This window comes from Tiliqua scincoides, chromosome 2 (assembly GCF_035046505.1).
Source record: "Tiliqua scincoides isolate rTilSci1 chromosome 2, rTilSci1.hap2, whole genome shotgun sequence".
Lineage (NCBI taxonomy): Eukaryota > Metazoa > Chordata > Lepidosauria > Squamata > Scincidae > Tiliqua > Tiliqua scincoides.
Genome location: NC_089822.1, coordinates 16769761 through 16794890, shown reverse-complemented (window position 1 = coordinate 16794890; position 25130 = coordinate 16769761). Strand labels below are relative to the sequence as shown.

At 43.2% G+C, this 25130-nt stretch overlaps 1 protein-coding gene across 1 annotated transcript in view; it reads left to right on the top strand.

The window, feature by feature from the left end:
• Positions 1-25130, top strand: part of LOC136639870 (leukemia inhibitory factor receptor-like) — a 93610-nt gene that overhangs the window by 65479 nt on the left and 3001 nt on the right. The window contains exons 12-19 of the mRNA XM_066614466.1: positions 1140-1210; positions 2493-2706; positions 14054-14233; positions 17412-17513; positions 18637-18804; positions 19573-19731; positions 22477-22570; positions 24134-24209. Coding sequence (XP_066470563.1) covers positions 1140-1210; positions 2493-2706; positions 14054-14233; positions 17412-17513; positions 18637-18804; positions 19573-19731; positions 22477-22570; positions 24134-24209 — 1064 coding nt within the window. The remainder of the gene's footprint in view (positions 1-1139; positions 1211-2492; positions 2707-14053; positions 14234-17411; positions 17514-18636; positions 18805-19572; positions 19732-22476; positions 22571-24133; positions 24210-25130) is intronic.

The window sequence follows — 25130 nt, the reverse complement described above, 5'->3', positions numbered from 1 at the left end:
TATGGGCAGCCAGCAGAACAAGTGGTTGGCACTGGTGAAAGAACAGCAAAGACAGGCATCAGTGAAAACCAATTCAAGGGAATGAGAAGGGAGCATCTTCAAAGATACAAAATATTTATTAACAAGAAAGTAGTAAGAAGGAAGAAGATTCAATAAAACAGTCTATTGACACTAAGCAAAATGTGTCAGTTTCCTTTTTTGGGGTGGGTATGTGTCTGTGGTCTGTATTTAAGAAAAGAGAAAAGGGAAAAAGGAACACACAGAGAAGGAGGTTTGGGAAGACCCTCCTCTTGTATCCTGTACTGGCAAAACCCCCAGTTTTGTAAGAATGTTTAAAGATGGAGGTATACTGATCATCTGTGCAATCTAAAGCACATTTACCTGGAAGTAACTTCAGTTGGGGACACAGTAGGGTTTGCACATAGACATGCCTAGAATCATAGAGTTAGAAGGGACCCATGAGATCAAGTCTAGCCTCTTGCCAGCTACAGCATTTATGATGGAGATTATTAAGCAGAGGCTGTATATCTAATGACAGAGACTTTACCAGCTTTTGAGGCAGACTGGTCCATTGCTGAGCGGTTTCTGCTGTCAGGAAAGTTCTTCCTGACATTTAATCAAAATCTCCTTTGCTGTAATTTAAACCCATTTATCCTGGTCTTACCTGCTGGAGAATTTGGGGTGCAGATTCGAAAAATGGCATCTGTTTTGCCCTATCACGTCTAGTTTTGGAGACACGGCATAGCCAGCAAATGGTTCAAGCAGCTTCCTCATGAGGAAACCTACACCATGGCTTCCTCATGAGGAAGTTGCTTGAACCATTCACTGCTATACTATATCTCCAAAACTAGATGTGATAGGGCAAAACGGATGCCATTTTTTTAATCGGCACCCCAAATTAAATCACCAAATATACTCGGGAATTGGTGTAGGGAACGTTTAAGGAAGCAAAATGTGTGTTGGCCTGTGTAATTGTTGAAACTTACCTTCAAGATATAACTGTTAGAAGTAATTGGCAGGGTCTTCTCCTGGAGCAGTAAGCATTGTCATAAACAGATGGTGTGCCGAAAAGAGTAACTTCTGGTTTTAACTGGTAACATGTTAGTTTCTCTGATGTAATTAAAACTGTCTTTTCCTAGCTCCAACAAAAGCACTAGATGTTTGGCGAGAGAGAAGTTCTGACGGAGAAACTGTGAACGTCTTTTGGAAGGTACGTGCTCAGCTCTTTGGTAGCTTGTTCATTAGATTTACTGGCTTCCAGAGAAATGTCAGCATACCTTATGGCACTATGTTGTCAGAAAATGCTGTATTGAATCATAATTACAAACTTCAAGAATACCCATTAGGAATGGGTGGTGGGCTCCTTGCAGCTTGCCTACAAATTCAAACCATCACTGAGCCAATCAATACAACCATTTCTGAAGGAGAATAGTCACCATAAGGACACTTTTCTCACATTGGCATTCATCTCGGGCATTTCATACTTTTGTCAATGATTTTCAACCATGTGCCGAGGCACATTGGTGTGCCACAAATAATCGTAGACATTGGTGTGCAGTGAATGGTCTTCTGGTGTGCATGGGAGTTTGAGAAAGGGTCATATATTAATAGGGAAATTGGGGAATGTGAGCCCCCGGCCAGCAGTGCAGTGTGTCTTGTGAGTTGTCCAAAAAACGGATGGTGTGTCTTGATCAATTCAGCATTTTCTCAAGGTGCCATGAGATTAAAAAGGATGAAAATTGCTGTTTTATGTGATTAAAAAGATATAATGCTAGATGAGGCTGTGCTGATGAAGGGGCGGTTGATTCTCAGCTCAGATAGCCAGTAGTAAGGAACAGGTTTTGTCCTCATCTACTGTAGTATCTTCAGGGTATGACCTGAGGGTTGATCTTAAGAATGCATGATGCAGCCACCTGGCTGAAGCTAAGGAGGTCTGCATCTAGTCGGTGTCTGGACAGTAACCCCACATATGCTACCCTAAGTTCCATGATGGAAGAAAAGTGGGATCTAAATGTGCACTCCTTTAGATTTTTCTGTATATGAGAATAATCCCAGTACCATGCCCTGGGGAAAAGTTGAGCAGTGCTCTCCATGCAACACATCTTCAAGACAGGTCCCCTTAAGCCTGAAGAGGTGGGGCATCAATGGAGAAGACACTTTATCCCTTGCAAAACAAAAATAGCAGCGCTTGAGGGTGCTTCTTAGCAGTGGGGCCCAAACAGATGCCTGATAATGCTGGCTTTCAAATTTGGCCATGGAGACAAAATTGTGAGTCTGTAGGCAGGGGCCTCAGAGATTGACCTTTGCTGTCATTTAAATTTCTAACATTAATGACAGGCATTTTATGTAAAAAATAAGCTGCAGTTTATAGGATTTTTAAAAAGTTTCCACGAACTTTTTAATGCTTGTTATTCTCATACTGCTTTTATTCTGAAGTTCATGTTTCCTTGAACTAATTTTTTTGTTTTTGTAATATCTTTCTTTCTCAATAGTCGCTACCTGTTTCTGAAAGAAATGGTGTGATACAGTCCTATGAAGTGTCTTGCTTCCTCCCAGACATGCCGAAGGAGTCCAAGTCGATTCCTGAAACCCAAAACAGCACTGAAATAAAGATTGGGGGAAATGATTGCATATTGACTGTCGTGGCAAAAAATAAGGGTGGCTCCTCTCCTCCTTCTCAGATAAACAGTGCAGAGATTTTGACTGGTAAGTGTGAGATGAAAATGATCACTTGAAAAGCTTTGGTATTGTAAGGCAATATAAAAACTAGAATGTGCTTCTAAAAATCAGTTAGGGGGGACTGCTCATCCCTAATTTTTTATGGCAACAAACGTGGTGTCAGTGGCGTAGCTAGAGGGGGTGTGGAGCACTAAGTTTTGCAGGGAGCCTTACTGCGGTGTGCAAGTGGTCTCTCCCCCCCTTCCCTTTGGAGCCATGGGTGGGAGCAAAACAAAGGTGAATGCTCAGCATACAAGCTCAGGGGAGCTACTCCAGGTCTCTCCGCTTTCTGAAGCTTCATGAAGGGAGCCACAACAGCAGGGGGGACTAGTATGAAGAGTTTCAGCAGATGCATTGGCCTTGCCTTTAAAACCTGGTTGCTCCTTGATTCTTCTGAACATGCTTAGAAACACCATTTGGAGCTATAACCTGAGAAATAGAGTTCCCCATTTCTCTCTTCTAAATTGGTTGAACAAAAACATCTTGAAACTTCCGTTCCCCCAAGCCTTTTGGCAGCAATGTACTCTTCTGAGCATACACAAATCCAGGAGCTACGAGGCCTTACAGATGAGTCCTAAATGGCTACAAAAGCCCTTCTTTCCAACTCCCTTAGAAGACCCCAAGTTCTATCCTCACCATCAGCCATGAAAAGTATCTCAACTAGCAGATCTGGGCAAAGACCAGCACTGCTTCTGGCCTCAGCAATGCCTCTGGTCATTGCAGGCAGTATTGAGCTAGATCAGGGTTGTCAAACATAAGGCCTGGGGACCAGATGCGGCCCCCGGAAGCTTTTAATCCAGCCCTCAGGCTCTTGGCTGCTGAGCAGTTCTGAGGTGTTACCACTGAAACAGCGGCCCACATGAAAATTGGGCTTTTCCATATTGTGAAATATGATCAAGATTTGCATATTTTCTCTTCTGTCATTTGCAGTTAATGAACTTCTATAAAGCAAGGTGCTGATTTCTGGTCATCAGCTGCTTAATGAAGTCACTTTCTGCTTAATAGCATAACTTCCGGCCCTCAACAGGCGCCATGAATGCTAACTTCGGCCCTTTGTATGAAATTAGTTTGACACCCCTGAGCTAGATGGTCTGACTTGATAAAAGGTGACTTTGTACGTTCAACAGATCTGGGGACGTGTACATTCAACAGATATGGGGACATGTGGAGAGGGCTTCTACAGTGAACACATATCCCAAGTGTAAAAGGCCAACTTTCTGAAGCCCTTAGCTTCCCACATAATATTATGTTACAAATGCCATGAGGGTCAGGTCTATTAATATTTTCTCTGTTCTGTTCCAAGAGCGATTAGATTCAAAGTATGTTCATTCTAGGAATCCCACAGGGAGCTTTCCCATAGGGAGTGACTAGAAGTTGTACCAAAATGTGGAATTGAAAAAGATTCTGAAAGTGAACAAGCCATTACAAGCCAAACCCAGGCCTCTGAAACTTTGGGACCAGTTTGTAACCACTTTCCCCAGTGCCAAAATGTCTTCCTGATGTTGCTCTCCCCTTTTTCCCAGAACATATCCTGATGAAGCAGGGTGAGGGGAATGAAGGGCATGCTTTATGGTAGTTTATTGCTAGACATTATTGCTGAAGTACTGTACTGCAGTGTTTCTCAAACTTTGAGGGAGCTTTACTCCCTCAGTAAGTTCTTGCAGGGGAGGGGCTGGGGGTGAGTGGGAGTACTTTGCACTTACTTCAAGAAGGCAGGGCTACAGAGACTGCAGGAGGTTAGGGGAGTCCTGCACAGCCCTCCCCGAGGCTTGGAACTTTCACTAAAAGTGTGTGCAAAGCACTTCCATTTTGCAGGAGGTACTTTGCACCCGCTTTTAGTGAAAGTTCCAAGCCTCGGAGAGTGCTGTGCAGGGCTGCGCACGGCTCCCCGCACCTCCTGCAACCTGCTGCAGCCCTGCCTTCTTAAAGTGCAAAGCACCCCCCCTGCCCCCGTTAGTGAAGCAATCCTGGGGATTGCATTGCTGCCTCCCTCCCCTTCCCCCACCCCTTAAAGGGATCCCTTAAAGGGATGGGGAAGCATTACATGAACTGGTGGGTCGCGTTCCACCAGTTTGAGAACCTCTGCTGTAGTGAATCATAATGGCAAACATAAGATTACTAAATGTCATAGCTAGCAATTGTTGAACTCCCTCAGCTTGCCTTGTATCTAGCTCCTTTTTTCTGAATGTGCTCAGAAAAATGACAGAATAGTCTGTAGCTCCTCCACCTCTTAAGGGAAGAAGGTACAACTGGTGGTGGGTGAGGGACTGGAGGTTGCTACTGAGGTGGAATCACCAGGACTTGTTCTGCACTTCCAAGTCAATATCTTGGTTTAAGGCTTTCTGTTTTTTTTTTACCTTGGTTCTTGAACACTGCATCCCTGCAGTACTCAACAGAATCATTTTATTTTAGAAAAGAGCATCTTTGTTGTTGTTGTTGTGTTTGCAACTCCCAGGGAGCCCACAGAGCAGAGAGAACTGTTTGACAGCCAGACATGGGCTGCAAAAGGGGGAGAGTACAGTTCAGCGCTTCTACTGCAAGAAGTCACAGCTTTGCAGAATCCCTTGTCTTTGCCGTTTTGACCTGGCAGCCCTACTGCTCAGCTGCATTGGCTGTTGTGATCTGAGGCATCTCTTCTGTCCCAGTGGGAGGAAGAGATTAAAAAAGCACTCCAGCTGTGACCTGTGTTGAGACTTTTGAAGCAGAATTCTTTTCCGCGCTCACTTGTACATCCACACAACACAGGATGCAATTGAAATTTTCACTTTAATATTCTGTAAAAATGATATGCATACGTATATTTTTTTAAAAGTCACAGGATTTTCTGCATGCCTAAACTTTATTGATTTATTGCCATCAGTGTGCACATATTTAATCTGTAGGATTAATTGTCACAAAAATGTGTTGATGATCAGTAGCTTGGATGGCTGTAAAATGGGAATTGGATAAATTAATGAAAGCAGATCTATTAGTGGCTATTAGCCATGATGGCTGTGCTCACCTTCCAGGTTTACTGGCCTTTGAATACCTCCAGGTTTAGTTTGCCTCTGAGTACTGGTTATGGGGAAGCAGTGGTGGGAGAGAGTATGCCATTCTCTCCTGCTTGTGGGCTTCCGAGAAACAGCTGATGGCCACTGTCGGAAACAGCATGCTAGACCAAAAGGAATCCAGCAGGGTTTTTTGTTGTGTTTTATGATGCTTCTCAAAGAATTACAAAATTGTAGATTAGGGAGCTGACTGAAAGCAAGGACAGGCCTAACACTGTGCCCTGTCTGCAGATGGTGTGCACCCCAGTACGTATTCCAGACTCCTCTGCAATTTGTATGGGTTCAGTACCAATTGCACAGGTGTTCCTAGGCAGATACTGTTGCCAATTCTTCAAGATGGACCTGGAGTCTCTAGGAGTCAGCACTGATCTCCAGGTGACTATTGAAAGCAATCCTGGTGATTCTAACAGGGCACCCCGGCTGAGTGACATTAGGTCATGTTGAGGAGGTAAAACATATCCAAGAGTAACTTCAGTCAGAGTTGGCAGCCCTACTGAAACTAGCTGAAACTACTGAAACTAGCTGCTGTGCAAAGATAGCCTGAAAATCTGTCAATGGAATACGCTCCATAATTACTGAAAGCCTCTTTGTGCTCTTTAGCCAACTTCAGAATGAATACATTGCTATTGCTCATAACTCACGGCTGAACAGATTGATTCAACTCTTTCTAGCCCTAACAGGAAATAAAATGCTAGAGTTATGTAATGCTCTTGGTGAGAAATGCAGACACCTTTTTTCTGCAGAACTGTAGGCTGCTCTGAGTCACTTAGTTCAGTGACTGAAGTGGACAGCTGGCTATTCTTGCCCTCCATCAGACACTTCTTAGAAAGGAACTTTTTGAATGAGCGACTGTCTCTCTTTGTGCTGCCCATGCCATAATGCTCTTCCAAGGCACTGTGAGTCATGAGGTGTGACTCCCCAGAAGCCTGCGTGAGGAATAAGCTGGCAGGAACTTCTGCCTGCATTCTGCACATACTTCAAATGCTTGCAAGAGAGAGACAGCGGGGTGTGCTGTGTGTGTGGTTTGTATTGTTTTGTTGGGGGTCTGTTTTGATTTTAGTGAACATCTTGAGAGCAAATGCTGTCAATATGATTGGCAGAACTAGCTGAAGGACTGAAGTATTTCACTTCTGGTGTTCGTATTTGTAAGCGAGAGTTGTTTGCGTATGGAAATCATCAAGTTACCCAAAAAGATTCTTTTACAGCCAAGATGACTTTTTGTTATAGAGATTTTAGGTCTTCAAGCTCCTGGAAATGTTTGATATGTGATAACCTGAATGCTGGTGGTGCAAATTTGTATGAGATCATGTTCATTTCCTGCATGTGAGCAACTGTATCACAGAGATATCTTGTATGAAATTTGAGAGGAATTGCTCTCCATGAGTGGTTTTTGACTTGTTCTCAGTCTTGTTAAGAATTCCACTTACGTGTTCTTGTCCCATGCCTGTTGCTTTCAGCTTATTAGTGGGACCTACTCACAAGTGAGTGCCTTTCAAACACAACCTTGCAGCTTAATTTAATCTTCATATGACCTGCAATGAATGAATGCACAAAGTCATGCACATTGGGGCAAAAAATCAAAACTTTAGATATAGGCTGATGGGTTCTGAACTGTCTGTGACAGATCAGGAGAGAGATCTTGGGGTGGTGGTGGACAGGTCGATGAAAGTGTCGACCCAATGTGCGGTGGCAGTGAAGAAGGCCAATTCTATGCTTGGGATCATTAGGAAGGGTATTGAGAACAAAACGGTTAGTATTATAATGCCGTTGTACAAATCTATGGTAAGGCCACACCTGGAGTATTGTGTCCAGTTCTGGTCGCCGCATCTCAAAAAAGACATAGTGGAAATGGAAAAGGTGCAAAAGAGAGCGACTAAGATGATTACGGGGCTGGGGCACCTTCCTTATGAGGAAAGGCTACAGCATTTGGGCCTCTTCAGCCTAGAAAAGAGACGCTTGAGGGGGGACATGATTGAGACATACAAAATTATGCAGGGGATGGACAGAGTGGATAGGGAGATGCTCTTTACACTCTCACATAATACCAGAACCAGGGGACATCCACTAAAATTGAGTGTTGGGCGGGTTAGGACAGACAAAAGAAAATATTTCTTTACTCAGCGCGTGGTCGGTCTGTGGAATTCCTTGCCACAGGATGTGGTGCTGGCGTCTAGCCTAGACGCCTTTAAAAGGGGATTGGATGAGTTTCTGGAGGAAAAATCCATTATGGGGTACAAGCCATGATGTGTATGCGCAACCTCCTGATTTTAGGAATGGGTTAAGTCAGAATACCAGATGTAGGGGAGAGCACCAGGATGAGGTCTCTTGTTATCTGGTGTGCTCCCTGGGGCATTTGGTGGGCCGCTGTGAGATACAGGAAGCTGGACTAGATGGGCCTATGGCCTGATCCAGTGGGGCTGTTCTTATGTTCTTATGTTCTTATGTTCTTATTCTTTCAGACAGTCTTGGTTGATATTTTCACATCCAAGTCCTTTTTGAAATGGCCATGAAGAAGTTGGACAAGGCTTAGGGTGCAATCCTATCTTGTGCTGGAACAGTTAAGCAAGGAGGCTTGCACTGTATCAAGTGCAGGGTAGGTGCCCAAAGTGGCTCAGTCCGAGGTAAGGGGAAACGCTTCCCCTTATATCTGGGTAAGTCACTGCAGCCCCTATGGATCTACTTGGACTTGCGCCACCTCCTGAGGTGGCACAAGTCTGAGGAGAGTGGAGCTGCTTGAAACCACTCTGCACTGCTCAGGAATGGGGGTTGGGGTCTGGCATAACAGCTGAATCCTAACCCTGCTGCCCACTCCCCCTGCCCAGCCTGGGATCGCTCTCCCCTGCTTGCTCTCCCCTGCTTGCGCTCACCGTCCCCCTGCTCTGGAATGCCTCCTTCCCACCCACCCCCCCGAATCTTGCATTGGCCAAGCTTGGCCGATGCAACTTACCTGGGGGAAGCTGCCACGGAAGCTGGATACAGCCTCTGTGCTCCAGTGCACCTCTGTGTGCTGGCGCAGCTTCCTCGTGAGGAGATGCAAACATGCTTTACAGCATATTTGGGAAACCTCGTAGTCTGATACAAGGGACTTGCACCAATCTAATGTGCAGTTAGGATTGCGCTGCACATTGTGTATTCCTAGGTTGCCATGAGGATAAAGTGGATGTGTTTGAAAGGGACTTATTTGGGGGTACATTCCGTTGGCCCATATGGGACTTTCTTGTTCCAGCTATACTGTGTGAATGTGTGTCTCCTGTGTAATTTTCTTACTTCCATATTCAGAATTTTATCTGCAATATACAGGTAGTATCTACAATTGAGCTTTTTTTCCCGCCCTGAAGCGTGCCAGTTCAGGTCTATATTTGGCATTTGGTGCTGTTCCAAGCTGAGTAGATAATGAATCACCACTCTAATGGATTACTTTAGCTACCAAGCAAGTTATATGGAAAAAGAGAAAACATGAGATTGTGCAGTTAATAATCCAACACTAAAGGCTTGGCAGAGCTATCGATTTCAGAGGAACTAGAATGAAAGTAATTGGGTTTTGTTTGAGACTTACTGCCTCAGCTGTGAGTTGCTGCACAGAGCTTGCTGCACAGAGCTAGAGAAACTGAGTTTAGGCCAATATAATCCCATTGACCTTTTCACAGACCTAAATCAGATTATTAGAAGGTAGTCCAATTTAAGTGCATATTAAGATTGGTTTGCCTCAATATCTTGTTGGGAAAATACTGGCAAGGATGTCACAGCAGTTTTCAAAGTCTGTCTATCTCAATGCATCCCACTGACCGCAATCCTTCAGCTGCCCCAGGGTGAAAAAAATAAGAATGTAACTATATCATAAAATAGAATATTAAGCACAATAACATACAGAGCGTGACGCCAGGGGCTGCTTCCGACGGTGGGAGAGATCATTGCATCTCATTGGGCAGCTACCGCCCGCCTTAAGCTGGGCAGTCCCTAGCCAGTAAGATGCTGCCTCGCCACGGTCCGTTAACCTCACGGGGTGCATGGGGTTTAGGGTGAAAACCGACAAGCGGATTGACAACTCTGCACCAAGCAACAGAAAATGGAAAACTCCTGCCCTAAAGCTGGGCACCTGAAACGTTGGGACAATGACACCTGGCCTCTGACGACCTGCAAGAAATAGACGACGCCCGCAAAACAGCTGTCATCAACATAGAGCTGAGCAGACTGCAGATGTACATCGTTGCCCTTCAAGAGACAAGGCTGCTGGACTCAGGATCTGTCAAGGAGAGAAATTTCTCATTTTTCTGGCAGGGAAAACCACCAAACGAGACCAGGGAACATGGTGTTGGCTTTGCGGTCAGAAATACCCTGATGAAATCTATCGTCCCACCTTCTGCAGGAAGTGAAAGAATTTTGTCCCTGCAGCTCCACTCATCACCAGGACTTGTCACTCTCATCAGTGCATATGCACCAACTCTGTCATCTTCAGCAGAAGCTAAAGACAAATTCTATGATGACCTGGCCGCCACTATCAAGAAAATCCCTGAAAAAGAGCCATTGTTCATCCTCGGCAATTTCAATGCTAGAGTTGGTGCTGAGAGGATGAATGAAAATGGCCAACACCTGCTAGAGCTTTGCTGTCATCACGGTCTCTGCGTCAGCAACACCTTCTTCAACACAAACCCCAACATAGTCTCTTGGAGACACCCAAGATCAAAGCACTGGCACCAGCTCGACCTAATTCTCACCAGATGCTTCAGCCTTCCCAGCATCAAGATCACACACAGTTATCAGGGTGCTGCCTGCGACACTGACCACTCCCTGGTGTGCAGCAGAGTGAAACTGCTAACTAAGTAACTGTACCACACGAAAAAGGAAGGAAGACTTCGCATTGACACCAGCAAGACCCGGGACCAGGGAAAAGTGGAGGAGTTTGCACAAGCGCTTGAGGAATCTCTTCCAGGCCCGGTGAATGCAGATGCATCCAACAGATGGGAACATTTCAAGAATACAGTCTACAACACTGCCTTGTCCATATTCGGCAAGAAGACCAACAAGGCAGCAGGCTGTTTTGAAGCCCACTCTGAGGAGTTGACACCAGTCATTGAGGAAAAGAGGATAACAGCATACAAAGCCTGTTCCAGTGAGCACAACCTGCAGGTCCTCCGAGCTGCTCGCAGCAAAGTCCAGCAGACTGCCAGGAGATGTGCTAATGATTACTGGCTCCAACTCTGTTCCCAGATACTGATAGTAGCTGACATGGGCAACATCAACGGGATGTATGATGGTATCAAGCAGGCCCTAGGTCCAACACAGAAGAAAACTGCCCCTTTGAAGTCTGCCACAGGTGAGGTCATCCAGGACCGGGCGCAGCAGATGGGATGCTGGGTGCAGCACTACTCTGAGCTATATTTCTGACAAAATGCAGTAACCGAGGAAGCACTGAACAACATCGAGTGCCTGCCTGTGTTGGAGGAGCTTAACAGTGAACCAACCCTAGCAGAACCTCACGTGGCCCTGGACTCCCTCGCCTCTGGCAAGGCACCTGGGAAAGACAGCATCCCTGCTTAAGTCCTAAAGTGCTGCAAAAAGATCATTGCCACTGAGCTGTATGAAATCCTCTGTCTCTGCTGGAGAGAAGGTGGAGTATCACAGGACATGAGGGATGCAAACATTGTCACGCTGTACAAGAATAAAGGCGACAGGGGTGACTGCAATAACTACCATGGCATCTCTTTCCTTAGTGTTGTAGGAAAGCTGTTTGCCCGAGTTGCACTGAAGAGGCTCCAAGTACTTGCAGAGAGCGTCTATCCAGAATCGCAGTGCGGATTCTGAGCCAACAGGTCTACCACCGATATTCTCCCTTAGACAGCTGCAGGAGAAATGCAGAGAACGACAGCCAATCTTTATAGCCTTCATAGATCCCATGAAGGCTTTCAACCTGGTCAGCAGGGACGGCCTCTTCAAGATTCTCCCCAAGATCAAATGTCCACCCAGGCTCCTCAGCATCATCAGGTCTTTCCACGAGGACATGAAGGGCACTGTAGTCTATGATGGCTCCACATCAGACCCCTTTGACATCCGAAGCGGTGTGAAGCAGGGCTGTGTTCTTGCTCCAACCTTGTTTGGGATTTTCTTCACTGTCCTGCTGAAGCAGGCCTTTGGAACTGCAACAGAAGGCATCTGTCTCCGGACCAGATCAGACGGAAAGCTCTTCAACCTCTCCAGACTGAGAGCAAAGTTCAAAGTCCAGCTGAAATGTCTATGTGACTTCCTCTTTGCCGACAATGCAGCTGTCACCGCCCACTCTGCCAAAGATCTCCAGCAGCTCATGAACTGTTTTAGCAAGGCCTGCCAAGACTTTGGACTGACAACCAGACTGAAGAAAACGCAGGTCATGGTTCAGGATGTGGACTCACCTCCCTGCATTACAATCTCTGCGCATGAGTTGGAGGTTGTCCATGACTTTGTGTACCATGGCTCAACGATCTCCAACACTCTTTCTCTCGATACCAAGCTAAACAAACGCATCGATATAGCAGCTACCACATTTTCCAGACTCACAAAAAGAGTCTGGTCCAGCAAGAAGCTGACAGAGCATACCAAGATCCAGGTCTACAGAGCTTGCTTCCTGAGTACACTTGCTTCTACAGCGAGTCATGGACTCTTTGCTCACACCAGGAGAAGAAGCTGAACGCTTTCCACATGCGCTGCCTCCGACACATCCTCGGCATCACCTGGCAGGACAAAGTTCCAAACAACACAGTCCTGGAATGAACTGGAATCCCCAGCGTGTATACACTGCTGAAACAGACGCCTGTGTTGGCTTGGTCATGTCATGAGAATGGGTGATGGTCGGATCCCAAAGGATCTCCTCTATGGAAAACTTGTGCAGGGAAAGTGCTCTACGGATAGACCACAGCTGCGCTACAAGGATATCTGCAAGAGGGATCTAAAAGCCTTAGGAATGAACCTCAACATATGGGAAACCTTTGAGTGTTCTGCTTGGAGACAGGCTGTGCAGCATGGCCTTTCCCAGTTTGAAGAGACACTTGGCCAACAGACTGAGGCAAAGAGGCAAAGAAGGAAGGCCCATAGCCAGGGAGACAGACCAGGGACAGACTGCACTTGCTCCCGGTGTGGAAGGGATTGTCACTCCCGAATCGGCCTTTTCAGCCACACTAGACGCTGTTCCAGAACCACCTTTCAGAGAGCGATACCATAGTCTTCCAAGACTGAAGGTGGCCAATAATATACATAAACAGCAAGTGGCAATAACAATATGCAAAGAATCCAGAAAACCAGCATTCTAAATCACTCAAACAAATTAACTATAATCATTTCTACGGCAATAGTACTATTAAGAGCTATGTAGTGGAGTGGGTAAGAGAATGAACTGCAACTCAGGACTGCCTCTGTCCAGATCTCACCTCTGCCATGAACTTATTAGAACCACTCACTCTCAGCCTCAGTTGCAGTATGGAGATAAAATTGCTTACTTTACAACACTCTTATAAAGATTTTGATGTAAAAGATTTATAAGTGATAGATTTTTAAAATAATTTTTAAAAGAATAACAGGTTGAAAGAAAGATAAAGTTCATTTTAAAAAAAATTAAGAGCAAACGGGTACCAGAAATTAACTAAGCACTGGAGAAGAACACAATAAGCATGAATGATCCCACAGACCTCCATAAGCAATTGAAGCGACTAAGACACCCCCCCCCCTTAAGAACAAGCTTGGCAGATACAGAACAGTGTAGAACAGTGGTATTGAGAAATTGTTGAAGGTGTCCCCTTCATGATATTGGATCTGGTATCTTTTCTACAGGTTTCATTTTCACAGATGAATTTATTGGGTCTGAAGCAACGATATTGTGGTTCTTCCATATGCATCCTTACAAAACTCTTCTTTGAACAAATGAGGACAGTCAAATATTAATTTGACTGTGTGAATTAATTTTACTGTGTGAATTACTTTAAAATTTTACTGGGTGAATTAATTTTAAATGGCCCTTGGGACTGAGAGCCCAATCCTATGAATGTCTATTCAGAAGTCCTATTAGAGTCGATGGGGATTACTCCCAGGAAAGTGTGGATAGAATTAGGCTGTAAGGGCCCAATCCTGTTCAACTTGCCAGCACCGATGCAGCTGCAATGCAGCCCCGAGGTAAGGAAACAGATGTTCCCTTACCTTTTGGAGGCCTCCATAACTACCCTCCCACAACAAGAGGCGGCACACACCCCATTGGCAAAACTACACCAAGGCTGGAAAGTTGGATAAGATTTGGCCCTAAACTGTTGACATGCTCTACATTTCAGATGATGCCATCACAGAGAATGGAATTGCAACAGGAGATGGGATTTATATCGCTTGGCCTCCGGACTCCAATGTGATTTGTGGCTTTATTGTGAGATGGTGTCAGCCATCTGAGTCTGAGCCCTGTGTTGTCAACTGGGAAGCCTTTCCTTCAAATGCAACAAATGCCGTGATCAAATCTGGTAAGGAAAAAAAGTGTTTTTAGTGGTAGAGTGTATGCAAATGACAGTGGGAGCCCCATAGCTTCATGGTAGGGCATGTTCAATATGCCAGTTCCATGCATAGCACCTGCAGTTAAGGATCTCTGCAAGTAGTGCTGAGAGAAGTTTACCTGAGAAACTAAAGAAGTTTACCTGAGACTTTGAAGACCACTGGGCTAGATGGAACAATATCTGATTATGTATAAGGAAACTATTAAATTTTTGATATTAATTTTTTCCCCTAATTACCTAATGAGGTCTAAGATTCTGTTTTCAGGTCCTGTTGTTGAGCCAGAGGCAGCTGGATTGTGGAACTAGATAGACCTGTGGCCTGATTCATTTTCTTATGTTCATAACAGAAATAGTTCTTTCTTAATTGAAGCTGACATGTAGGTTCTTCCTGAAATCTTCCTGAAAGGTTAGATTTGTAGATTAGGGGATTGTCAATGTGAACCTGGCCTTACACCTGGATTTTCAGGTGATAGCTGTGTCTTTTCCCCAGCTTTGGCTGACTTTAGCCATGTATTCTGTGCTGGAAGACAGAGCTTGGTTCATTGTCTTTCATGCTTCTAGATAAAACAGTTTTAATAAACGCTCTGAGGATGAGTTTGGGAACTTCATCTGGTTCTGAATGCTACCACCTAAGCAGTGGTGTGCTGGAGTGTCCTGTCCCTAGGGTGGTGACACCCCTGCCCCGCAACATTGCAAAGCAGTGGTAGGCCGGTGCCTGGTGCGCAGATGCAACTGCACAGCCCAGTGAAAATAGTTTGGTGGTGATGTGATGATGTCATTGCATGCACTGCCAGATTGCTTCCAGGGTTGCCATTTGCAGACATTCAGAGCTGTGGACAGGTGGGCCATCCACAGCCAACAGCAGCACAGAGCTCCTCTCCCCCGAAGCAAGGGAGGCAGGTAGGGGCATTTCTGGTCAAGTGGAGTGTGGAAGGATTCAGGTCCAGGAGGTGACAGGATCAGTGGAGGCCTCCCCCACCATATCCTAACCCCCTTTCCAGGCCAGGCAACCTTACACTCGGCTGCTTGAATTTACACCAGTGAAATGGCAGAAATCTAAGGAGTAAGACAAGGTTGTCCACTTTCACCACTGTTTATTTTGACACTACAAATGTTGAATAATGTAATAAGAGAAGATAACAGGATGAAATCGCTTAAAACTAAAAGTGAAGAATACAAATTACAAGGGTTTGCAGATGATTTGGTATTTATCTTGGAAGATCCACTTAACTCCATAAAATTTTTGATAGAAGACTTAAAAGAATATGGGGAAGTGGCAGGTTTAAAAATAAATTACCAGAAGACCAAAATGATACTTAAAAATATAAAAGACAATGATATAAAACGATTAAAAGAATTTGGACTACAAATAACAAAGTAAAATATCTCGTCTGGCAAGGTAAAAAACCGAGAATAAGACAGAAATTACTTCAAGAGGATAAAAAAAGAGCAGAATTTGGATTACCAGACTGGGAATTATATTACCAAGCGGCAGCCCTAAACTGGATAAAAGATTGGGGACTCGTACCAAATTCCAAAATTTTAATTTTAGAAGCACATGATTTAAAAATAGGCTGGCACACATTCCTGTTTTATGATAAAGTCAAACAGCATGGATATTTTAGACAACACATTTTAAGAAGATCTTTAATTTGGATATGGGAACAGATAAAATACAAGATATACTCTAAATTACCCAGATGGATAAAACTGCTTGAAATAGCAACTAATCCGAACTGGATTTAAAAAGACCAAAATAAATCATATAACGATCTGTTGAATATTAAAGGAGAGATCTTAAGTAAGTTTGAGTTAGAAGAGGAAGGAATAAAATTGGACTGGTGGAATGAAATGCAAATAAGAACAAGATTACGAGAAGACCAGAAAATAGGTTTTTATGAAGAAGATATAAGTTTTGATAAAATATTTTTGATTGATGAGGGGAAATGTACAATTTTCTCCTGGAGATAAGAATGGAGGACGAAATAGTTAAAGATGCAATGGTGTGCTGGGCAAAAAATTTTGGATATAAAATATCGATGGACGACTGGAAACAAATTTGGAATATAAATATTAAGATAACTAAAGCAGTGTCTTTTAAAGAGAATTTATATAAAATGTTTTATTAGTATTTAACTCCATTTTACATAGCAAAAATGTATTCTGGGTCATCAAATAAGTGTTGGAAATGTAAAGATGTTGAAGGAACCTTTTATCATATGTGAAAAAGCAAAGAAATACTGGAAAATGATACATAAATTCTTGCAAGAGATATTGAATTGTGTATTACCATTCAAACCAGAAATATTCCTCCTAAATGTGACATCAGAAATTAAAGACCAATATAGAAAATACCTCATTGCACATATTGTTACAGCGGCAAGAATACTGTTTGCGCAAAATTGGAAATCTACAGACGTGCCAACTAGAGAAAATTTAATAGACAAAATTTATGAAATAGCAGAAATGGAAGTTTTAACAGAAAGAATGAAAGAGAGATTTAGGTAGAGTAAGAAAATATTGGAAGCCTTTTTATGATTGGATAGATAATTTTAGTTAAACAATATTGAGTGTTTAGATAAATAAAAATTTTTATAATGGCAAAATATGATAGCTTTTGTGTTTGTTTTTTCAGTCGTTTGATTGCTTTTCTTTTTTTTGAATATTGCATGTTGTAATCTAGGGCCATATTCTTATTTGTAACCTGTGTAGTACCTGCCCAAAGTCTAACCCATTATCCTCACCTGTATCTGTAATAAATAAATAAAATACTTAATTAAAAAAAATAGTTGGCGGAAATCCAAGTAGCCCCATAGGGCAGACTGGGGCTTTACTTGGGGTGAGGGGAAAAATATCCCCTAACCCTGAGGAGAAATCCAGCCAGCTCCTAATCTGCACTGTTTATCGCACAGGCCGTGTGAACTGGCTGAGCCAGTGCAGGTTAGGATTGGGCTGCCCAATAAGTTAATGAAGTGTTTCCACAACTTTGGCTCCAATCAATAGCAGTAACACAAATCCTTACAGAATTCCAATGTGGCTAGTGAATGAATGTTTTTTTAACCTGCACTCTCTGTGTAAAAATGTGCATTGATGGGTTAGGTTCATAATACTGTCAAAACAATCTTGTAATGACGATTCTGTCCCACAGCTCTCTTTCAGCCAGGAGTGCGATATACTTTTTCTCTCTATGGTTGCAAAAGCAATGGGTATCAGCTCCTGAAATATGTTCATGGCTACACAAAAGAATTGGGTAAGTGCATTTTTTTCTTAAGAAAGAATTGAGATAGAATTGTTCATGGATTGTATTCCAGTGTTTATTTCAAATAAAGTGAAATGCAGTCTTCCCCCACAATTACAAGAGTAATTAGTTCCTGAAAAACCCCTGGTAGGGTGAATGCTCAGAAGTCAAAAATGTAATTGCCATTAATTTCAACGGCGAACATTTTTATGCATCCCTGAGCCCCAAAATTGACACCCATTAATGCTAAAACAACACCAAACCCCATTAAAATGGACACAAGTAAGCATCAATAGTTAACACTGGTTATTATCACAGCCTAACAAGACATCTCCCCTTCTTTAATTGATTTATAATATGGCTGCCTGCCCTCGTTAAGCTCTTTCATAACTATTTTGCACTGTACACTTATGTCTACGCTCACAAACAAAATGTACATATGATACTCAACATTTATATCTCTACCTCCTTTAGTGAATGAGATTTTCACTGCTATAAACTAGCAAACCACTAGCATTAGAAGAGAATTCAACACAAGTATGCAATTGTGAAGATGCCCACATGGTGGTTTTCATCCCACGACGTTTAGCTGCTCATGAAGCACCAGAAATCCAAATGAGTCCTCATAAATGTGAGGAAAGCTGAAATGGGGGGTTTTAAATGAAACTCCTAGTAAAGCTGAATTCTTGTCACCCAAATGAGTGTATCTTGGGGTATTATTGTAATATAAAATTGTTTCATATAAAATCAAATGTATTTCATATAGAGCTAGGATGGTGTAGTGGTTTGGGTGTTGGATTTAGACCTGGAAAATCCAGGTTCGAATCCTCGCTCAGCCATAAAGCTTCCTGGGTGACCTTGGCCCAATCACTATCTCTTCAGCCTCATCTACCTCACAGGGTTGTTGTGACAAAACAAGGAGGGAAGGAACCATATACACCTGAGCTCCTTGGAGGAAGGGAGGTATAAAAATGTGAAAAATAGTAAATAAACTCTTCAACTGACAGCCAAATGGAAACAAACAAAACTTGTATAATGAGTCTTGCTTGCTAGGTTAAATAAACCTTTACTGCATTTGTTGAGTGTTTGTTAATCAAAGTTTACCTTTCTTTTTTTCTTTTTGCATCTTACCCAGAGCCAAGCGTTGCACCTTTGTTTAAGGTAGAAAAGGCCACTTCAGACTCCATCTGGATTAAGTGGGAGAATATTCCTGTCGTAGATAGCCGTGGCTTTCTAAAGGGCTATATGCTTCATTTCTCCAAAGAGGAGGAAGGCTCCAAAAACCTAAAAAGTTGCACTTCAGGTAAATGATACCTCTTTCACCACAAATTGTTGTATGTGAAATTGCATTTCAAGCAAGGAAACAATTTGATGGTATTCATGGGCAGAGTGGAGACAGAAATACGAATGAAGCTTCTCAATCTCTGCGCGCACGCGCACACACACACACACACACACACACACACACACACACACTTCTCACCTCGATTTCTCTTTTGCAGTGTTTTATCAATGCACACATGCACATCTATAATAAAGGGGGGAAAGCATGTATACATGGAAAACTGTAGCAAACTGCACGTACATGGGTACCCTGCACCAAATGTGGAAATGGAAAAGAGCGAATTCCCAATGGATCCATTCCATTTTTAAAAACATGTGCAGACAATTTGGACCTCTCAGATCTGGGGATGAAGAGAATGTTATCAGTATCCTTATTCCTGTGGGTTGTAGCCTACGTTTAATTTGGAATGACTATGTAAACTTGGGGGATACACCCCTTTTGTGTTCTTAAAGTCCCATAAGTAAGAATCATTTAAAAAAAGGTAGACTGCAGGCTTCAAAATGGAGTGAAGCTCCATTACTGATTTGAACCTCACATGCAAATGAGTTGCTTATGCCTCCTCCTCTACTGTTAAGCTGTGAGATTCACTGGCCTTTTTACTCATGTTTCTCACTCTTTTCTAATGCCTATTATGCCAAATATTATGTCCTAGTCTGCTCTGATATCCAGCTGTATATCTGTGTATTTTTCTATTAATGTGTGTGCATTCCCCTTTCCTAAAACCAGGCCACCCGGAGGCATGTATTAACATCACTGACCTAAAACAAAATACATTACAAATATCCAGCCTTCAAGGGAAAACCAGCTACTACCTGAATTTATATGGCTATACTGCTGGAGGAATTGGACCATCAAGCAGCTTATATGTGGTGACAAAGGAAAACTGTAAGTGGTGGCACATTTTCTTTGGGGTTGGTTATGTTACTCTCAGCAGTTGTGCAGTAATGGCATGATGCACAGCACTATAAGAGTCTGCAAGAAAATATCTTCCAAATCCCTGAATAATAGCTTCCCAAAGTTAATCAGCAACTATAACTTTTTATAACGCCATCAGTATATATGGCACTTTATTTTTGCTTGTGAATCTCCTGTCCCAGGGAACTTATTATTTATACTGAAGAGAGAGAAAGGCAGTAGGGAAGGAGAAGGATAAGAGTAGCAAAGAATGAGTACATTCTTTATGTACACGTATTTAAGTTTGGCTGTCATTGAGGATGAGGATGATTAGAGATGGGAAGAAGGTTACCTTTATGGAACAATGCAGTGGCCAAAATAGTGATTTTTGCAGAGGAATGTGAGAGAGGTAACAACACAAACATATTCTGTAAAAAGTATATCTATATCTTGATATTTGAATAGCTGTCTTGTGGGTATTGTTATGGACAGGGAGGTGGGAGAGAAATTACAGCCCAGTCCTAAAGGCAGTGGTGCCACCGGGTGCAGCGGCACCAGAGTGGGTACTGCTGCATTCTGCGGCACTGTGTCAACTGCTGGAGGACACCTCAGGGGAAAGAGACTTTCATCCCCTCCCCCCCATCCCGGGGAAAGCCCCAAGCCCCACAATGGAGCTTCTCAAGTCTGCGGCAGCTATTTTGCTTCCAGACCAACGTGGAGTTCAGGATCCAGTGGAGAAGAGCTCTGCTGGTCCTGTCCCCTCCCACCCTGGCTCCTCCCCCGCCCCACCCTCCCCCACTTCATTCCACCCCCTTCCCATCTCCTCCCACCACAATACTATTGTACTACCAGCTGGCGCTGCTGGTTAAAGTGTAAAGTCATGCACACTGGGGCAAAAAATCAAAGCTTCACATATAGGCTGATGGGTTCTGACCTGTCTGTGACAGATCAGGAGAGAGAACTTGGGGTGGTGGTGGACAGCTCGATGAAAGTATCGACCCAATGTGCGGTGGCAGTAAAGAAGGCCAATTCTATGCTTGGGATCATTAGGAAAGGTATTGAGAACAAAACGGCTAATATTATAATGCCGTTGTACAAATCGATGGTAAGGCCACACCTGGAGTATTCTGTCCAGTTCTGGTCGCCGCATTGCAAAAAGGACATAGTGGAAATGGAAAAGGTGCAAAAGAAAGCAACTGATTGCTGGGCTGGGGCACCTTCCTTATGAGGAAAGGCTACAGCATTTGTGCCTCTTCGGCCTAAAAAAGAGATGCCTGAGGGGGGACATGATTGAGACATACAAAATTATGCATGGGAAGGATAAAGTGGATAGAGAGATGCTCTTTACACTCTCACATAACACCAGAACCAGGGGACATCCACTAAAATTGAGTGTTGGGAGGGTTAGGACAGACAAAACAAAATATTGCTTTACTCAGCATGTGGCTGGTCTGTGGAACTCCTTGCCACAAGATGTGGTGACAACATCTGGCCTGGATGCCTTTAAAAGGGGATTGGACAAGTTTCTGGAGAAAAAATCCATTACGGGTTACAAGCCATGATGTGTATGTGCAACCTCCTGATTTTAGAAATGAGCTGTCAGATGCAAGGGTGCAGGTCTCTTGTTATCAGGTGTGCTCCCTGGGGCATTTGGTGGGCTGCTGTGAGATACAGGAAGCTGGACTAGATGGGCCTATGGCCTGATCCAGTGGGGCTGTTCTTATGGTTTCGAAGTGGCACTGAGGCTCAGCATTGACTGGCTCTGGCCCAGTGGCAATGCCCCTCCTCTCTAGGTGCCACAGACATGCCTTGTGGAATGTTTGACACTTAGTTCCGGCTCTGCTACAGTTTAGGATTGGTCCCTTAGTTTGGGAATGGTGGCCAATCCAACACATACAGAAGAATTTCATTAATTATTAATATTAATAATAATAATAATTGTGAAGCCCTCTGTGTCTCTGAAGCAGTGTTTCTCAAACTGTGGGTCAGGACTCATTAGGTGGGTTGTGAGACAATTTTAGATGGGTCCCCATTCAATATTTTATTTTTAATATATTAGTCTTGATGCTACCGTGATATGTGACTGTATTTGGGGAAATGTTACAGACCTGTACTCTGAACAAACTACTATGTATATTCTTTTAACAATGATAGTAAAGGAAACTTACTGCTGGGTAAGTGTGGGTAGGATTGCAGCCTAGGATAGTTAAAAATTTCCCTGCTTGATGATGTCACTTCCGGTCATGACATCACTTCCGGTTGGTCCTGACAGATTCTCATTCTGTCCGATGCTAAATGTGTGAGAACCATTGCTCTGAAGAATTATATCACAGCTTTATCCTCAATTTTCCTGTGTTGTATTCAAAACAGTAAAATTAGTATTGACACGAATGCTCCATTTATTCAGAGGGAAAAGTGAGATAGAAATAATTTAAATAAATAAATATTTTTGGAACTTTACAGTTTAGGCAATGGTCTTCAGGGGGCAGGAGGGTGTTTATGTTTATGTGAGGAGTTTGCATGTGAATGTGTGCAGTTTATTTCTATATATTTAGCTGGATAATTAAGTTCTAAATCTGTCTGTTACTGTCTGGCTAATGGTACGAAGGGGTAATGCTTAGCCACCAATTCAGTTTAGTTCCTTTTTATTATATAAACTACAGCAAGTGTTGAAATTCTAGCAGTTTATATACTCATCTTTCATTTATATACTCATCTCTCTCACAAATTTTTCAGCAGTGGGATTGATCATTGCCATAATTATCCCAGTGGCTATAGTTGTTGTACTTGGAATAGTAACCAGCATCCTGTGCTACCGGAAGAGAGAATGGTAACTATTTATGTTCAGCAACCTTTATTTTTTTCCAGCTGTGGGGAGAATAATTTAGGAACGGGAAGCAGTTCTTGACTTGGGTCTTAGCGCATGACAACACTTTCGCTGTTGATGTCATATCGAGGAAAGAGGGGTGAAAGTAGTTTTACTAGGTGGAGCTTAGGTCATATGACTCAGTCAACAAGACATGTGGCTGAATTTGTTCTGCCCCCATCATGTTCAGTGAATGTTTGGGGGGAAAAGGACCAATGCTTGTGACCACACCAGTGTCAGCTTGTGACCCCCTGACAGTTATGTAATTAGTGTTTGTAATTAAGAGGCTGCAGCAGTACCTGTGAAGACCATATTGCAACCAAACGGAATGCACAGGTATTACGGGTGTGGCCTGCGGGTGGAGAAGGGAAACAACATCTATATAGCGTTTAAGGGAAGAGTCATTATTTGTGTTCTATGCAGTGCAGGCCCAAAGACAATTTTCCTGTCTCAAAGAATGGCAGTGCTCAATTCAAGACAAGCACCTTAACATTTTGTATGCCATTGCAAGTCACATCCGACTGTGTGCTTGCTTCATTGCAAGCCCAAGCAATCATATGGGGTGTTATATAAGCAGGTTAGCTCTGGTGCTACACTATTTATCAACCCTTTTCATTTTATTAATGGTATCAGCTAAAGATCCAGAAATTTTGGCTGGCCTTGGTATCCAGTCAAGATTTGTGGTTGCTGTCAGCCCTGTCCCTCACCCACAGGGACAGTAGGATTATGCCTGTGATTTTACCCTGAGCTTCAGAGGTGCTCTCGTGATTGTTACTTATGAGTCTTTTGAAAAGTTATGAATGGATATCTGTGTGCACCTTTCATGACTGAGGCACCTTTGTGGAAACAGATTGTTGTGCTCTGTTATCCCATATCCCTGTGCAGGCTATACTTTAGAAAGTGACCTTCACACCTGTCTGGTATGCAGTGTCCATAACAGAATATTGCTTGCTTTCTTAAGATTGGATATGGTGTGTCAATTAACACAACCTAAAAGACTCAGTTGTAGTGTTGCATTCAGTTTCAAAACGTTTAGCAACTTTTGCACAAAATAGAATAAATGCGTTCAGTCCACAGGATGAGGAATAGAGGATGGCTTTAAAGAGACACCTCCTGCTCTAAAACTCTACGCTATCTTATGTGCAGACATGGCAGCATTTGTCTGCAAATTTCCCTCTCATTTCAGTGGAGAGTGTAGCATATGTGTACCTGGAACATACTCCCTTTAAACATAGCCATTCCATGGTGGGGGAGAAGAATGGAGGTGAATACTGTGGTGAGGCTGCCTGAAAAACTTAGTGCTTTGCACCCCCTCTAGCTACATCACTGCCTTTAAACAAGCATGTGATGATACTTCATGTGTGTATTGACAGAGTGTGTTTAATTACCCGAATGTTATGCGGAGTTCCTTAATTGGTATGCTTCATGTCGTGGCACAAAAAGCTGTTTTAATTTTGCCATATTGGATACTGTAGAACACCTTGGTGACAATCCTTGATAATAATGTCAGTGTTCTCATTTCCAAAGGATTAAAGAAACCTTTTATCCTGACATTCCAAATCCTGAAAGCTGCAAAGCATTGGATTTCCCGAAGGATCCTGAGGTAATCTTTTACATTTTGCCATTCTTTGTATTCATTAGTAGGCATCTGAGAGATGCTAGTCATGGGGGGAAAATGTATTCACTTCTTTTTGGAGGACTAAAGAATAGAAATCAGAGTTGGAAGGGACCTTCAAGATCATTAAGTCCAGCCCTTGTCAATTCAGGCTGTCCATAACTACAACATCCCCAATAAATGGCTATCCAGTCTCTGCTTAAAGATCTCTAGCAATGGAGAGTTTACAACCTTCTGGGGGTAGTCTGTTCCATTGCTGTACTGCCCAGAGAAGCTCTGCCACCAGCTTGAAACTGATGCTGTAAAATTGATAGCAGCAGTGAAAAAAAGAACTGGAAGAGCTGGTTTTTGGGACAGTGTTTGCCCCCTTGCCCATGTTAACATTTATAAGAACATAAGAACAGCCCCACTGGATCAGGCCATAGGCCCATCTAGTCCAGCTTCCTGTATCTCACAGCGGCCCACCAAATGCCCCAGGGAGCACACCAGATAACAAGAGGCTTCATTCTGGTGCATCTGTCATTCTGACATAGAATGTTGAAAGTAAACTTATGTTTATGAAACACCATGTTTATGTTGAAAGTAAACTTTCAGCTCAGCCATTCTGTTACCTGACTCTGTTGTAATGAGAGATTCTTCCCCCAATCTTCAGGTTTCTTCCAGTAGGTTGTTCAAGGTCAGACTACAAAATTTTGGCTTGTGTGTTAAGCTGGTATAGTGCTGGGTGCCAATAGCCTGTCCCAGTGGGTGGAGTCACTTTGGAATGTAGGAATCCTTTGTTACTAAGGGGAATGTTCCAAAGCAGTTGGGAACATGGCTTCCCACCTGTGGCAACAATTTTCAAATTCTAGAGTTGCTGGTTGTAGGCCTGGCAACACCTGACAGAGATCTAAGAATCTACATTACTTT